Source organism: Cyclopterus lumpus, chromosome 23 (genome assembly GCF_009769545.1).
Source record: "Cyclopterus lumpus isolate fCycLum1 chromosome 23, fCycLum1.pri, whole genome shotgun sequence".
Classification (NCBI taxonomy): Eukaryota; Metazoa; Chordata; class Actinopteri; order Perciformes; family Cyclopteridae; genus Cyclopterus; species Cyclopterus lumpus.
Window position 1 is genome coordinate 6,331,534 of NC_046988.1, and position 16,821 is coordinate 6,348,354.

The 16,821-nt window shown below is 45.6% G+C and overlaps 3 protein-coding genes across 3 annotated transcripts; 2 read left to right on the forward strand and 1 right to left on the reverse strand.

Annotated features, from left to right (window-relative positions):
- The first annotated feature begins 417 nt into the window (after positions 1-417).
- On the forward strand, positions 418-7,617 carry zbed4 (zinc finger, BED-type containing 4). Its single transcript, XM_034526514.1, is given in 4 exon segments — positions 418-683; positions 2,819-4,554; positions 4,557-4,673; positions 4,676-7,617. Coding segments are annotated over 3 exon segments (3,765 nt in total). The 5' UTR covers positions 418-683; positions 2,819-3,014; the 3' UTR covers positions 6,784-7,617.
- On the reverse strand, positions 7,260-11,033 carry alg12 (ALG12 alpha-1,6-mannosyltransferase). The gene is given in 15 exon segments (XM_034526515.1): positions 7,260-8,230; positions 8,306-8,381; positions 8,661-8,830; positions 9,115-9,336; positions 9,474-9,514; positions 9,517-9,561; positions 9,564-9,583; positions 9,697-9,891; positions 9,989-10,162; positions 10,240-10,333; positions 10,335-10,361; positions 10,363-10,374; positions 10,778-10,819; positions 10,821-10,874; positions 10,876-11,033. Coding segments are annotated over 15 exon segments (1,530 nt in total). The 5' UTR covers positions 10,990-11,033; the 3' UTR covers positions 7,260-7,986.
- Positions 11,034-11,239: 206 nt separating this feature from the next.
- Positions 11,240-15,040, forward strand: creld2 (cysteine-rich with EGF-like domains 2). The gene is given in 16 exon segments (XM_034526802.1): positions 11,240-11,601; positions 11,783-11,867; positions 12,148-12,258; positions 12,583-12,664; positions 12,666-12,675; positions 12,795-12,826; positions 12,828-12,851; positions 12,853-12,939; positions 12,941-12,980; positions 13,112-13,188; positions 13,190-13,211; positions 13,338-13,421; positions 13,568-13,638; positions 13,640-13,664; positions 14,216-14,356; positions 14,678-15,040. Coding segments are annotated over 16 exon segments (1,095 nt in total). The 5' UTR covers positions 11,240-11,459; the 3' UTR covers positions 14,740-15,040.
- Positions 15,041-16,821: the final 1,781 nt, after the last annotated feature.

Consider the following 16,821-nt stretch of genomic DNA (forward strand, 5'->3'; position numbering starts at 1 on the left):
GGACGCAAAACAACCCCCCCCCCCCCCCCCCCCCCCCCCCCATGGGGACCAGTTGACCCCAAACGCGGTCCTTTTAACTTGAGCAGTATTGCGGTGATAAACTCATTTAGTTTGATCCCGAATGAAACCAGTTTGAACTCCTAGTGACCACGAATGCAATGCACGATGGCAAAAAATAGTAATTAAAAAGTAATGATTTCGTAGTAGGCCTAAGTTACTTTAACAACAAGCGACCTTATTTGTGGCCGATTTCTTTTTTTAAATCTATTGTTGTTATGTTTTCATATCAACTTTATTTTGGTTCGTCCTGAACTAAAACACCATTTACTTTAGCAACTGTCCAATCATATATAATATGACTTTATTTTCACGAGTGTCATTATAAGTATTAACATCGCAACGCAGCGTTACTTCTACAAGGTATCGTCAATACAAGTAACGTTAATGCACATGTCGCTCGAACGCATCACGACACCCCCTTCGGAGGACCCTGCGCCCGATGACATCATTAAAACATGTTCCTTCCGTCCGACGCTGTGTGGAGCTGCTTCGGCCGAACGTGAACTGCGAGCGAGCCAGGAGACAAAAGCAACAAAGTGAACCCCCCCTCCGGATCAATCAAATGTGTCATATTTAACCGTTTGGGAGCCGAAAACCCAGCGATCCCACCGCCGCACTTCACGGTGAGTACCCCGAGCGCGCGTACGCGTCCGCGGGGGATTTGATGTGGCCGGGACGTCGTGGCGAGCGCCGGTCTGATTCGGATCCCGTGTGGTTCGTGTGTTGCCACGGCTGGGTTCTGCCTCGCCAGGTTAGCTAGTGCGTCCCGTGTGTGTGGCCTAGCTGGCAGCTAACCAGCTAGCATCCTCGTTGTGGTCCGATTTTTTTGGGGGGGGGGACTAAACTGTCCGCTGCGACGTCAAGAGGGTCGTTGTAGAAGTCGTAACGTGTCGTGTGTCCGTCCCGTCGATGGGACAGAAGCGACGGACCCCGTTTATTGGTGTTTTTTTATGCGTGTTTATCAGCCTCGGCGCTAACCCAGTTAGCACCAGGGATAGCCACCGTGGTGTTTACTAATGGTTTTAGCGTAACTGGCGACAGGGTTTCGTTATTAAATAAGTGGTGCGAGGGTCGTGTTCGGGGTTCGTGTTTCTCCGTTGTACAGTGAAGGCGAGAGCCGGTTTGTAAACGACGTTGCTCATTTGGTTCAAGTTGTGTGAAGATGTGAAAGCTAGCCAGCGTTTGGGCTATTTTTCTTTTCCTGCTGCCTCTCGCATCTTCCTGACGAGTCAATCAAACCCGGAAAAGCGGCTCTCAGAGGAAGTGGCCCAACGCTGGTTTTGTTTTTTTAAAATTCCCACTTAACTTCAAATTAAATCTTTTAATATTATACGATACAAATCGGTAATGTTGTCCACATTCGTGAGGTTAGAATAAGGATGAATGAGCAATTATGTGCGTTATGTAAGCTAGACTGCATCTGGGTGAAAACCTTACTTATGTAGTTATATATAATATTATCAGTGTTTGAGTCCTGCACGGACACTGTGCACTAGGTCCTGTTTGCAACTGTCATGTATTGTAAAGAACAAAAACAAACTTGTCTCGTAAAGGACTGCTGTCTCAATATAGTCCCTTGCTTATTGTAAAAGCATGTCTGTTTATTATCATGCACGATCTGGATTGCATTGTCTTTTACGATCAGTATCAAAGTAAAGCACTGCTCCTTCTTAACAGTCCACAGCAGACCTGATCAAGGTACAGGGAGAAAGCACACCTCGTTAGCAGTTTAGAACAGCCCTGCAATAATGACTACTTTCATAAAGATGACGTTCAGTTTATGTTTTAAAGAGCCGTTGAGTCGACTCGATGATCACTGGAGGCTGTAGACTGTGACGCTGTTTGATTGTATTGCATTATATCGAGAGGTAGTTTTGCTATTCCAGGATCGTAGTATTAGAGTGCAGTAAGGAGACTGTCTACACAAACCGGAGTCACTAGGTTCTTCAACCAGAACATACCGCAAAGCTGATTTCAGTCATTAATCAATATGTGCTTTGATGTTTAAGAGTTGTTGCACAGTTTCTGTTGTCCATAGATCTAATGTACCATGAAGCAGTAATACATTACCAAATGTGATTTTTTATTTATATATATATATATATATATATATATATATATATATATATATATATATATATATATATATATATATATTTTAAATAAACGTTACCGGCATTACAGAGCAGATAAGGTTCTGAAGCTGAAAATTAAATTAACATTTTAAGTAGTTATTCCAATACATAAAATGACAATATTAAGATTCAGTTTGAACGGGTGTAAGGAGGAAAGCGTGTTACATTTGTGGGGATGACTTAGTACAGGCCCATGAGATCCAGAAAGCCTAACAAATTGAGCTACAGGGCTGTAGGAGGAGTTCAGATAGGCATCCTCCCGATTAGCATATGTAAGCTGTGAGCCCGGTCCTGAAAGGGCAGATGGAGCAGAGGGCCCTGAAGGCTGAATTTAACACTGCGTTTGGGCGGTGTTTGCAAATTTTAACATTTCAGTCTATAGAACCACACCGTTGTTTACAAAGGGAGATTCAAAGTGCTTAACACCGGCGTTTTGTGAAACTTGATTTTCGAGCAGGACTTTTGATGCCCTACACTATTCTTAGGGGGCGAGCCTTGCATGAAGAGCTTGTTCAATCAGTATAAGAAACTATAATGTCATGTACGTGTTATTGCAGAACTTACCTGTTTGAGTGTTTTATTTCTTAAGAATACACTTTGATATGTTCTCTCTGTCTCTTTAGGTTGGTGTGTGTGGAGAGTTGGGACTACTTCAGTCATAAATGGAGAGGGACAAGCAGGCCCCCTGTGTCCCGGACAGCCACCCGCTATTGACGACACCTGCTTGAGAGCTGCAGTGCCGATGACTACACCTGAAAACACTGATTACTTTTGACAACGCAGACCTGACTATTCTACCGAAACCCTTGGGCTGCTGCCATGGATGGGGAGGAAGAGGTGTCTCGCATGAGTGAGGATATGGTCAGTGAACCTAATGGCCCCGTGGAAAGTAAAAAACGAGAGGCCAAAGGGACCTGTCTCAAAATTGAGGGCCAGGATGGCTACGTTTTTAAATCCTACAGCATCAACCCACATGAGGCTGCGGATGAAAAGTCACCTGCAAGCTCCTCAATAACACTGGATAAAGACTCTCCCCCTTCTCCCTCTTCTCCCCCATTATCTCCTCAGGATGACAAAGAGTTGGAGTCGGACAAAGCAAGTGAGACTGATCCAACTTCTTCCCCCCCTTCAAACAAATGCCTAAACACTGATACCGAGGGAAACCCGGATAACGAAAGTTATGAAAACGGGAAAGAAGAAATTCTGCATATCAAAGAGGAGCCCGGAGATGCAAATGGACTGGAGGAGGAGGAAGAGGAAACCCCGGACGATGAAGGGCTCGGGTTTGGCAGCTCTGTTGGCCCGTTTGTAACGAGAGATGGTGACGATTATAGTAATTTACTAAGTGGATACACGAGCACCCTTTATGATGTCGCCATGGACGCCGTCACTCAGAGCCTTCTGTCATCTATGAGGAGTAATACCAACCCGAGAAAAAAGTCCCCTGCATGGAATCATTTCTGTATATCGCCGCGAGACAGTACCAAAGCAATCTGTTTATACTGCATGAAAGAGTTCAGCCGGGGGAAGAACGAGAAAGACCTCAGCACAAGCTGTTTGATGAGGCACGTACGAAGGGCTCACCCCACTGTGCTTTTACAAGACGGAGCAGACGCATCCTTAAACAATCTGATTGGCTCCCCTGCCTCATCTTTGATACCTCCATCCCCAAGCTCACCAAAAAATGGAGACTTGACAAACAGCGTTATTTCTTCTGCCTCACCGTCCACCTCCTCAGCTGAAAATCCAGACCTGTCCTCCAAAGAAGTGTTGCCCAAAGTCGAACCAAAACTGGAACCGTATGCCAACAGCGACACCATTTTCAGCACGCTCTCATCCTCACATTCCAATGACCACAACAACCTTGAAGACATGTCCGATGGCGGGCCCGAGCGCCTCCTCGGGACCCCGAAAAGCTCGAGTTCCCGCCGGAGATCAGCTGTATGGAAACACTTCTACCTGTCGCCTGCTGACAATTCCAAAGCAGTATGTATCCATTGCATGAATGAATTCAGTCGGGGCAAAAATGGGAAGGATCTCGGGACAAGCTGTCTTATTCGTCACATGTGGAGGGCACACAAAGAGGTCGTCATTGAGGAAAATGGACAGGGCAACCACATTCCCCCACCCTACACAAACCCGCCCTCACTACTGTCCCGCACACAACTACAGGATCCACTGGAAGTGAAAAAAGAATCGCCCCTTCTTCCATCCTCCCCCGAAACCACATCGGATGAATTACCCCAAAGCATGGATATAAAAGAGGAATCTGATGAGGCGATGAATCTCTCAGGGCAGGACTCCTCTTTCAATCTCGCCTTCAAAACTCAGGGGGAGGACACGCTCCCTACTTTCTCCCCATGCACCTCTCTGAGGGCCCGAGCCTCAATCAGGATCATTCGGTTTTCCAGCAAAACAAGAAGATCATGAAACGGGTGAAATCTGAAGTGTGGCACCATTTCATAGTGTCGCCGGTTGACAGTTAAAAGCACTGTGCCGTTACTGTCCATGCGTCATCAGTCGGGGGAAACGGGGCGACTTTGGTACAAGCTGTCTGATGAGGCATCTGATGAGACGCCACCCAGACGTCCTCAAAAACCAAAAAAGCATAGACGAGAAGGAGTCCTCCCCTCATCCCTACACCAATCTCACCGTGACAGACGCAGTTTCAACCAAAGAAACTGAGAGCTCCGTTGGTAAGAAAAAGCCACAAACACTGCCCGCTTTCAGTAAAAAGACATCAAAACTGTGGAACCATTTCTCCATTTCACCCACTGACCCCACAAAGGTGGTTTGTTTGCACTGTGGCCGCACAATTAGCAGAGGCAAAAAGACTACAAACCTCGGCACAAGCTGCCTCTTCAGGCACATGCAGAGGTTTCACGGACATGTTCTTGAAAGTAACAATGCTATCTCAGGTGATGTGCAGTCTGCTGAAATTCACGTCAAACAAGAGCTCATGGACACTTCAGTTTTCAACACGGAACAGAACCGCGAGCGGTTCGACGAACACCACCCGGTTGCCAAAAAAATCACCAAACTTATCGCAGAAATGCTCGCACTGGATCTTCAGCCATCAGCCGTGGTGGAGAACGCTGGTCTGAACCGACTACTAGAGTACCTCCAGCCTCAGTATTCTCTACCACCGTCTTCTTACTTCACCAGCACTGCCATACCAGACATGTACGAGAGGGTGAAGGACGTCGTGCTGACCCACCTGAAAGAAGCAGAAAGTGGGGTTGTCCACTTCACCACTAGTATTTGGGTCAGTAGCCAGACCAGAGAATACTTGACCCTTACGGCCCACTGGGCGACGTACGAGTCAAGCGTGAGACCCCAGGGTCAGGACTTTCACTGCTCCGCTCTCCTAAGTGTCTCCCAAATCGACTGTGATCACGATATGCATGACATCCCAAAGCAGCTGGAGTATCTGTGGGATTCCTGGATCACATCATCAGGGCTGAAAAAGGGGTTCACTGTAACCGATAACACCACCATCAGAAACACCTTGGAGGACTACAGCCACGTCACCATGCAGTGTTTCGGACACACCATAGACCTCATTGTTAGCGAAGCCATAAAGAGCCAGAGAATGGTTCAGAACCTTCTGAGTATTGCGCGGAAGATCTGCGAGCGCGTGCACCGCTCGGCGAAGGCCAAGGAGAAGCTGACTGAGCTCCAGAGGGCCCATCAGCTGCCAGAGAACCCACTGATTCAGGATGTCCCTTCCAAATGGAGGACCTCCTTTTTCATGCTGGAGCGGCTGGTGGAGCAGAAGAAGGCCATCGACGAGATGTCGATCGAGTGCAATTTCAGGGAAATGATCAGCTGTGATCAGTGGGAGGTGATGCTGTCTGTCTGCAATGCACTGAAACCTTTCGAAGTCGCCTGCAGGGAGATGAGCAACCGCACTGCCACTCTGGGTCAAGTGATCCCGCTCGTTCACATCCTCAACAGGAAGATAGACCTGCTGTTCGACGAAACCGTGGGCATCGACAACATGCTCATGTCTCTAAAGGAAGCCATGGTGAGCAGAATGTCCGCGACGCTGCACGACCCACGGTACACCTGGGCGACCATGCTGGACCCGCGATACAAGACGTCGCTGTTCACAGAGGAAGAGGCGGAGCGATGCAAACAAGACCTGATCGGGGAGCTGGACACGTCCTCTTCTACCTCACCTGCCGCAAAGCCGCCGCTGCACAACGGCTGCAACGAGGCCCCCGTGCCATCCAACCCAAACAAAGACAACCTCTGGTCCCTGATGGCTGACATCCGACAAAAGATAAAACACGAGGAGAAGCCAAAGTCCTCAGAGCTGGCCGTGCTGGAGTACCTTGAGGAAGATATACTCGATCAAAGCTGTGACCCCCTCGACTACTGGAACCTGAAAAAGTTCCTGTGGCCTGATCTTGCCAAAGTAGCCGCCCGTTACGTGGGCTGCCCTCCCAGCATCGTCCCAGCAGAGACACTGTTCAGCACTGCCAGTGTCAACTGTGCCCTAAATCAACACCGGCCTTTACTGGAAAACATGGAGGGTCTGCTGTTCCTCAAGGTCAACCTCCCGTTGATTTATTTTCAGTACTGATTTCTGTTGAGCACTAACTTGAAACCCCTTTATCAAGGACCAAGTTGCATAGCTGTGAAATGGGGCTTTCTGTTGGGCAAAAATGTAAAATATTGATTTATACACTGATTGATTCTCACTGCAAAGGCCAGATTTGGAGGATTTATTTTATTGTGTACTACTGTTAAACACTTTGGAGCTGTTGTGATGAAAAGTCTCAGACAAAAGTGTATCAGGGAGGGAGGGTTTTTTCTAGCTGTAGGGGTTGGTGATAATGTGTTTGCTTGTTAATTGATGTTTTTTTTTGTTTTTTTCTGTGTCTACTCTCTCCTTGTGCCTTATCCAAAACTACTTCAGGTCAAAATGCTGTAAATATTTTTGTTAAATTACACAGATCACGTCAGGACACTTTTTGATTATTGTGTATTAAAGATGGATGCAGAGTTGTTTTCTGAATGAAAACATGGCCCAAAAATAAATGCTGTGACTGAAAGATGTTTTAAGTTAATGTTATTTAATTTTCATTGTGAAATTGTGGCTCATGGTACTGTCGTTTAGAAATAGAATCTTTTTTTTTTTTTACTTGCTGAAATGTTTTTAATAAGATCCTGTATAATATTGCTGTATTTTCAGAATAAGCAGTTTGTTTGGAATATACAATTTGTCTCTTAAGCACAATTTTAAGTTTATGTCCAGGGGATTAAATTATGGGTTTATTATTGAGTAAAAATTGTGTACTGTACATTTTTTTTTATATGAAATGACTTCTGAACTAATTTGATAAATGTTTTAGCATCGAGACTGAAACCACGCAAATTTTTTGGTCATTTTTAAATAAAGGTTTTCCTTATGCAATATCGCAGAGGTTTCTCTTTTTTTTTTAGCAATCAGCTTTGATATAATGTACCATGGATCCAATATGAATTTAATCCCCTCAGTTTCAGCTGTATTCATTTATAAAATATGTCTACAAAATATGCAAATAACAGGCTGCAGTAAACAATACAAAGCTATCTGCAAGACAACATGACATACACATACACATAGAGAGATGTCCGACAGTTCACTGCAACATTTATCTACATGGGTAGCACATGTCGGCAGTCAATGTGTCAGGTGATCGAACTGTGTTGTTGTTTACCTGACACCATTATAACCTTTGAGGACACTTGTTTTGATCACCTTTGTTCGCTTAGAAACACCTTAATCCAAGATTCCCTGAAGTCACTCTCTTTGCTGTCCGGTTGCAGTCTTTCTCTCCATGAGCACAGCTTTTCTTGCTAATCGCACACTAATGGGCGGGATGTGAAATATGTTGAAGGCAATGTTGCTGTAGCCTTCAATGACGGCCAGAGGCTGATGGGTGTCCTGGAGCAGTTGTATCTTGGTGACATTAGCCTCCATCAGAAGGTGTGTGTACACTTTCATGTCAAGATTCTTGAGATTCAGGTCCTCACGTTTGTCATATCTGTTTAAAAAATAAATACAAATGATTGCAATACTGGGTACACTTTTTAATTTTTTTAAAGGAAAATACACTAACCTCCAGTTTCTGTTTTGCTCTAAGAAGCGGGATACTCCAGTTTCAGCAGAATAGGTGTCGATATGAACAAAGACGTCTGAGGGGACAAAGGCGCACAATGTGAGAAGCATGCATTCAATGATTGATTACTAAGAAAGTAAAAGAAGACAACATTTTGTCTCATCCACAATTATTATATTCACATATGAATGGAGATCCTTAAAATAAACAAAAGGCGATTTCATAACTACCCCCATACTATATGCACATATGATTATTTTTCAGTTATCAGCTCCTCTTAAAAGGTGATAATAATTAATAGTGTTGTAGCAGCTCCCTGCAAATACAAAACTAAAGTGCTGAAAGTGATTCCAACCTGCTGTGACTGGCAACAGCCTGTGTAGCTCCTCCATTCCTCGGCCCCCTGGGTAGTTGTGGTGGGAAATGTAGAGACTAATACTGGAGTACGCTGCATTGGTAAAAAGATGGCCAACCACCACCGCAGAGCCCAGTTTGTACATCCAGGATTTCTGGTAGTTGCACAAACTAAAGCACAAAAGAAAGAGAGAGTGAGCAGTAGCCTGTGTGGCGTTTTCACCTCGCACTCAAGATGTGATTACAATGAGCAATATCTGGAAAAATAGCTGCTCAACATCTACCAGCCAAGGCACAGCACATCACCAAGTCAGCGTTCTCAAATTAATTCTGAAAAATTGAAGTGTGTGGTTTGTGTTGGAATCTGTCAGACATTGCCGTTGGTGAACAAATTGTACAATTCCTATCCTGCGCTTTTGAATGCAAAGCATTTTGGGTAATATGTTTCCACTTGCATGAAAGAACAGCCTCGGGCAACCACCAAGCTGAGCACAGGGAAAGTGTATATGACGAAGCGCAGCTCCTTATGAGGCAGGAGCGAGTAGATGAGGATGAAGCCCACGGTGGGCAGCAGCAGCAGCCTCATCCGCCTGTCGAGCAGGCCGAGGGGGAGGAACAGCAGCGTGCAGCCCAGGGCGCGGGGCACGGCAGAGTAGAAGTACCACAGGAAAGGAGCGGTTTACTGGGGAGACGAGAGTCAAGGAGAACTGCGGGGTGGAGATCAATCCCTTGATGACTTTCAGTGGTAGTAAATTCACAAAATGTTAAAGTGAATGGTTTGGAACATGGTGTACTCGAGTACATCAAAAAGGATATTCCCCAGTTGGAACTTTTGTTGAGAATAGTGGTTGTACCACCAAAACCTGACCTTCGGGCCACAACAATTTCCTCCCAAAAGATGCCTGTCAATGGCCACTGTCAAAGCTGTAGAAAACAACAAAAAAGAACACAAGAAATCAAAACCTGATTGGTCAGCAGGGCGTAATTTATATGTATGAGTGATGTACTATTCCTATACTGTACATTCTACTACTCACCCAGTGACGAGATCCCAGCAGGAACAGCATAGTAAAGCAGCTGCAGCAGTCCCAGCTTCCTGCTCAACATTGATATCAGTAACATGAGACCCAGGAAGATGCAGAGCTCGGACCGGAACACGATGATGACTAAAGCGGAGAGTCTGACAAACCGGCCGTATTTCTGAGCCATCCACGACGTGAACGCCACCAGAACTGAGGAGAAGAGCTCACTTATTTAGGAAAACAGAAAAAAAAATAATTCCAGAGTGTCTGGCCGACGAAGATCATGAAACCATGCGCAGTAGCTCACCTAGTGGCAGTGCGAACACATTAGGGAGCGTCCTGGTGCTGTAGAACATGAGGTGAAACTGAGAAGCACACGTCAGACAGAAGAGCCCCGCAACCGTGGAGCCAAACTGCCTCCTCACCTCCTTCTGCATGTGCCACAGTGCACCAACGACGCACGCTCCCAGGGAAGCTCGGACTGCAGAGAGCACATACAGGACGCATTTGTTTGGACTGCTTAAAAGCACATCAGTGGGTCAGATTAGACTTGTTTACCTGCCAGCTGGGTGTAGAATTTCGGCGCATCCAGTAGAGAGGACAGAAACGCAACAGGGGAGCAGAGCACGGAGAGAAACAGGGGGCCGAGGAACGGTCCGTGGCACCACACCAGGGAATTCCATGATGGTCGTACTGAAAAGACAACAAGGGCTCTGGTGTCAACAAACAATCAATATAGCCAGACCTGAATATGGTTGATCTAGAGCTCTCAATCACATAACTTGGTCTTCATCAGCAGAGGAAGTTTGCCTAGTTGTCATGGAACTGTAGAGGTTCACATTTCTATTTTGTGTAATTCATCCTTAATAATAGCCTTTGTATGCATCAAGTATGAATGTGCCCTCTTGGTGATTCATTTTACATTCTAACAAATGACTCTAAACTGCAGAGCTCTAAAATACATTACAAACTGTTTGTCAGCCGTGTGACTTTTAAAACAATTTTAATTGCATACACTGGTGCTCTGCAGTTAGCTTGTTAGCACACCTAGTGCCAGCATCTAGAGATGCCACAGACTTACACCTGCTTCACTTACCTTGTCAAAGTTAGTTCTGTGATACAGAATGTCGTGCGCCGCTTTGTAAATTAAAGCTTTCCTCAACTTTAGTGAACGGACAAATAATTAAATGCAAAAAGAGACACAGTTATTAATAAAAGCAATAGTGGCAGACCTAAAACATTCCTCTTTTTCAGCCATGACAGCTGAATTGTTATCACTTCCGGGCTGGACCGGAAGCGAACAGTCATATCGGGAAGATAGAATATCTAATTTATTTCTGGTAATGAGATAGAGATATTGCTTCGAAATTTTTTCTAAAACGTCACTCGACAGATTGAATCAAATAATTTTTAAATTCTACAACTAAAAGTAAAAATGTACTCACAATGGGGTAGGAGGCGTCTGACTGAACGAGCCGGTTGGCCCGCGCGTGGCGGCTTGTGATTGGTCGTACATTTGTTTGACAGGCAATCTGAGCAAATCAGCGCAAAGCCACAATTCGAGCAAGAGGCTAACGCGGAAGTCTAAAGCCGAATCGTTTTTTCCTCACAACCGGCATGTACATAATATATTGCAGCGTTTTGCATAGACAACGCTAACTTAGATTTAATGTCAGGAGCGGCTCATTTGACGTGTCCGAACCCTGCAGCGCTTTAATATTAGTATCTTAAAACGTGCGTGTCCTGATATGAAACTGTGTCCCCATTGATCGGCTGAGATGCTGCCCGCCGGTCCCCAGCTGCAGCTACTGCGGCTGTTGTCCTGTGTAACTCTTGTTTTACTTTTACAAGTCACCGGCGCCAAGAGGGATTTCAAAAGCGCCTGCTCTACCTGTCAGCAAGTCACTGATAACTTCAACAGGTGAGACATCAGCACTAAGCCTCGCCTTGTGTGTTTGTCTGATAGTCATCATCTTGCTTTGGTTTTGTGACTGTATCCCTTTTTTTAAAATGCTTCCATATGCCATGAAATGTCTTTTATTTACACCCTTCCCCTGTTTCCTTCTGTACAAATGGTAACACTATGTATTATATGTATTTCAGGGCTTTGACAGAACGACAAAGCAGAACTTTGGAGGCGGCAATACAGCCTGGGAGGAGAGAACACTGTCTAAATATGAGACGAGGTGAGACGGTTCATCATCCCCGGTCTGGGTCACCCTGCCACGAAGAGCCGGTCACCAGAGCAGAGCAGAGCAGAGCAGTGTTTGCTTTGCACCAGAGCTGCTGGCGCTGGCACCGGGCACAAAGGAGCTTATCGAAGTCGTAGATGAGCAATATGCATTTGACTGTATAGCTGGCAAACAGAAGACGTGTGTTAATTTGCCCCTCTGGCAAGCCACTTCCTGTTTTATCACACAGCTTCTGGGTTAGCACATGCTCATCTCCACCCTTTCTTTTTTACAGCGAAATCCGTCTGATGGAGATCCTGGAGGGGCTGTGTGACAGCAGCAGCTTCGAGTGCAACCACATGTTGGAGGAGCACGAAGAACATTTTGAGACTTGGTGGTTCAAGAGGTGTGTGTGTGTGTGTGTGTGTGTGTGTGTGTGTGTGTGTGTGTGTGTGTGTGTGTGTGTGTGTGTGTGTGTGTGTGTGTGTGTGTGTGTGTGTGTGTGGTGTGTGTGTGTGTGTGTGTGTGTGTGTGTGTGTGTGTGTGTGTGTGTGTGTGTGTGTGTGTGTGGTGTGTGTGTGTGTGTGTGTGTGTGTGTGTGTGTGTGTGTGTGTGTGTGTGTGTGTGTGTGTGTGTGTTGTGTGTGTGGTGTGTGTGTGGTAAATATCGGCACACAATTGGGCATGTTGGTTGGAAATATGTCAAATCTCTTTTGCTTGTTTCAATGCAGGAAAACAAAACATCCCGATCTGCATAAATGGTTCTGCATTGACACCATAAAAACGTGCTGTCCAAAGGGAACGTTTGGACCGGGAATGCAATGGTGAGACTGGATATGCTTTCGCTCAAAAGTAACGCACTAAACAATTAAACACAAGGACCTGATGCAAAAAAAGTGTTTAATATTTGTTGTTGTTGTCTTTCTGATTTTATTCCTCAAAGCCTGTGTGGGTGGCTCTGAATGGCCGTGTCACGGGAAATGGACATTGCGATGGCGACGGGGACTCGCGGAGGCAACGGAGAGTGCAGGCTGTGACAACGGTTATGACGGGGACTCCTGCGCCTCGACTGCATCGACGGTTACTTTACACGAAGTGGAGGAACGGGACACCTTCTCTCTGTGCACAGGTACATCCGCGCCAACACCGGTCAGGGGAACAAGTGGCCGCCGGCTTTAATTGTCATTTGACGCCATCGATTAGCTATATTTACACACAAAAGGAAAAGATGCGAGTGGTGAAAACGTTGTTCTCTTGCAGGATGCCACTCTTCCTGCAAAACCTGCACGGGGCGACCAGTCAGGACTGCGATGAGTGCCAAAGACGGCTGGGAGGAACGATGACCAGGAGGCTTGCGTTGGTAATGAGGACCAGTAAAAAGTCGCCGTCTAGTGTGCAAAAAAAAGAGAAAAAAAAACGGAAGCAAAAAGTGTGTTCTGTGTACACCGCTGTCTCCCTCACTGCAGTGCATCTCATGCTGTTACAGATGTAAACGAGTGCTCCGCAGATCCTTCGCCGTGTGGAGAAGAGCAGTACTGCGTGAACACGGACGGATCTTACTCCTGCGCGGGTAATTCCGTTCCCTGTTTTTGCACATTTTGTCTGCAGAAATAGCCACCCCATAATGAAGTATAGCTTGTGTAATTAGTGTGTGTGTGTGTGTATATATATATATATATATATATATATATAAATAAATCCCTTTGTCCTTCGCAGGTTGTGACAACATGTGCTCCGGGTGCACCGGGGCCGGTCCTGATAAGTGCCGGGCTTGTGCCAGTGGGTATCGAGGACACAGAGGGCACCTGCACAGGTATAATGTAAATAATTCGCTACTTGAAGGATTTCAGACCCGGACATGACGGACTGACTATAAATTGCTCTACTGTTACAGTGTTTCCATAATAAACAGTAGATGTAATACTGAGGGCACATTTCTAAGCAGCAGGGCATTGTAGTTTTTAAGCAATGTTATTCAAACATCTTATATGTGCTACTGATGTATGGCACCTGGGTGCTGATGTGATCGAACCGAGATAAACTACATTGCCTGTTTTAACTAACTGGAGGAACATGTGACCCCAGTGCAATGGTTATCCCTGTGTGGATTTTTACAGTGTATGTGGTCAGTGGAAAGTATCGCTGCCTTTTCCTGTTTGTCTGAGTCTTTTTTTTTATTTGTGCATCACATTGAAGTCAAATAAAAAAATGTTTAACTACTTTTCCTCGACCTCGATAGACTTGGAGGGGGGGGGGGGGGGGGGGGGGAGTGTGCCAGTGCCACAACAGCAGATGTTATAGTCGTGGGTCTGTTGTTTCAGTCAGGTTGGTGTATCAGCTTTGTGTTGTGTTGTGTTTTTCCAGATATTGACGAGTGTTCCCAGCCAGAGCCGGTATGCACCAAGGAACACGAGCAGTGTGTCAACACTAAAGGCAGCCATGTGTGCGCCTGCTCGAGTGGTTATGAGGAGCAGGAAGGAGAGTGTGTCCCCACCCTACATCCGGGTGAGGATTAGTGTTGCGTTTAGGTCTGGTGTCGGGTTGTTTAATTTAGCTGGAGCCTTTTTTTTTTTAAATGTCATTTGATTTCTGATCAAATGACATTTATATACAAAGTTTAGTGATGCTACAACCCTATAAAACTAATTAAAAGTATGCTGTGTCATTTAAAGGCTATTTACGCATTGACACAAACCAACCTGTAATGACACTTTTCTTTGATCCATTCCTGTTAAGCTTCACTATATTAATTTTAAAGGGAAACATTGAGACTTTAAATATTTAACATTATATATTGTTATTTATTCATGCTTTGATTCTCATCAGAAAAAGAAGAGGAGTCGGAAGCGTCCGAGACGACCACCGATAGTCCACACATGGAGCTTTAATTGGAAAACCGAGACGAAGAACCGATTTGTGTAGTGCAATGGATTAAATCTGCACATCTGAAGCCGCCCATTTTTTTTTTTCTTTTTTTTTTTTTATGTCGACTACATGCACTTAACGTACCAGATGAAGTTTTTCTCCAGCAGTGGCTCATGGATTAAAGGACAATAAAAGAGACATTTGATGCTCTCAGGTTGCTGGTTATCGTTGCTTTTCCCTGGTGTCCACAAACTACCACTTATTTGTCTTTATCTGTTGTATGGTTTTAAAATCAAAGATTCAATAAAGGTGAAGTAAATAGAATTCAAGATAATCCCTTGTCGACAAGGGTGTGTATATTTTCTTGTACAATGTGTGTGTCTTGTGTAGTGCAATGGATTAAATCAGCAGGTGAATGTTAGGTTGTGTTGCAGTGATCCAAGATAACCACACGGTGGCAGTGTTGCCATGTAGAATATGGACGCTTTAAAAGATGAGTGCCTTCTTTAAATTGGTCGAGAAACTCATGATCAACATGTCTCATAGCCATGTTGATGAATGGTCGTATTTGAGTTTTTTTTATCGTAGGGAATCATATCTCATATTGGATATCTTCACGCCTACATGTTCAATATCCTCAGTCTTGGAGTATAGTTCTCCAGTTTTCCCAGGTGGCCTAGACCTCACAAAAGCCATTCTATCGCCGACCACTCGGGTGATGGGAGCCTTTTTTGGAGAGACCTTCCTGTGGCCCCCTGTTTGGATCAAAGCATATTTTTCTAACCTGGGTCTCACCTCGCAATAAGGCTTCCCGGCTTCCTGGGGGATGATGTCAGCTGTTTGGACTCGCTTGCCAAGGTGGAGGAGCAGCCAGCCAGTTAAGACCTGTCTGGGCTGGTGGTGAGGGAGCGGGGACCCCCCCCCCCCAGCTACCTTTCCACTTTTCACCTCTGGATGTTAACTCTACTCCGGAAAGGCTTCATCAGATGGACAGGCCCCAAGAAATTAAAGACTTGCTCACAACCTCCATCTTTTTTTTTGGTGGGAATATAATCAATTCTGTCACGATATTTATAGAGGTGTGTGTTTATCAACACATCCATGACCCCATATGGTAGAAACCTGTCCAAAATGACTTGAGCAAGGCAGCAGAAGTCGTAGAGTCTTTATCACTACAGACATTGCAAGTATTTGATTTCTCTGGCCGAGTCAGATGAGAAGATTGATACCGCTCTCACGTCACGCGTGAGGCTCCAGCGAACAGCAGTTAGCTTAGCATAAAAAGTCAAATAGAGGAACGGCTAGCCAGGGTCTGTCCAAACGTAACAGAATTGGCCTACCGACTCATTAATACTGCGTTCTTTGATTGAAGATTAAACAAACGTCATTTACCTGTGGAGGGAGCCAAGCTAGCTAGTGTCCCCCTTGTTTCCAGTCTCTGTGCCCAGCTAAGCGAGCAGTCTGACACTTTCACATTTAGCGTACACACATGAAAGTGGTAGCAATGCTCTTATTGCCCAGAAAGATAGCAAATATCCCCCCCCCACCCCCCCCCCCCCCCCCCCCCCCCCCCCCCCCCCCCCCCCCCCCCCCCCCCCCCCCCCCCCCGAAACCAAACAGTTTCTTTAAAACGTTTTTATTAACACAATTAAAGCAACAAGGGCAAGAGATGGGGCAAGAGTGCCAAAGCAGAAAAATAACCCCCCAGAATACATGTGTCATTAGTAGCTCGAGGGAGAAAGGGGTTGTCTTTATAAGAGAAGATGAGGCCCCGAATAGAGCGGAGAAAGCACGAGTCAGCATGACTAATATACGAGTCAGTGAACCTACTACTGACGCTACAACACCCATTTAGGTGAATTTAGCCTTCTTTCAGAGCACTAGGAGAGGAGAAATGTTATGTGATGCTTCATGGCTTGGAAACGACATTGACTCCACTGTCACCGCCTCAGTGATAGAAACCGTTCAACCAGGAAGGTTTGTGATCATGTCGCAGCAGGCTGGCTGGCGCTGAGTGACTGGGTTTTAATCACGACACATCCACATCGCTTTTTCTTCACATTTGCTCCACGCCCAAGCAGTGCAGCAGCAACGATTTGGCGATT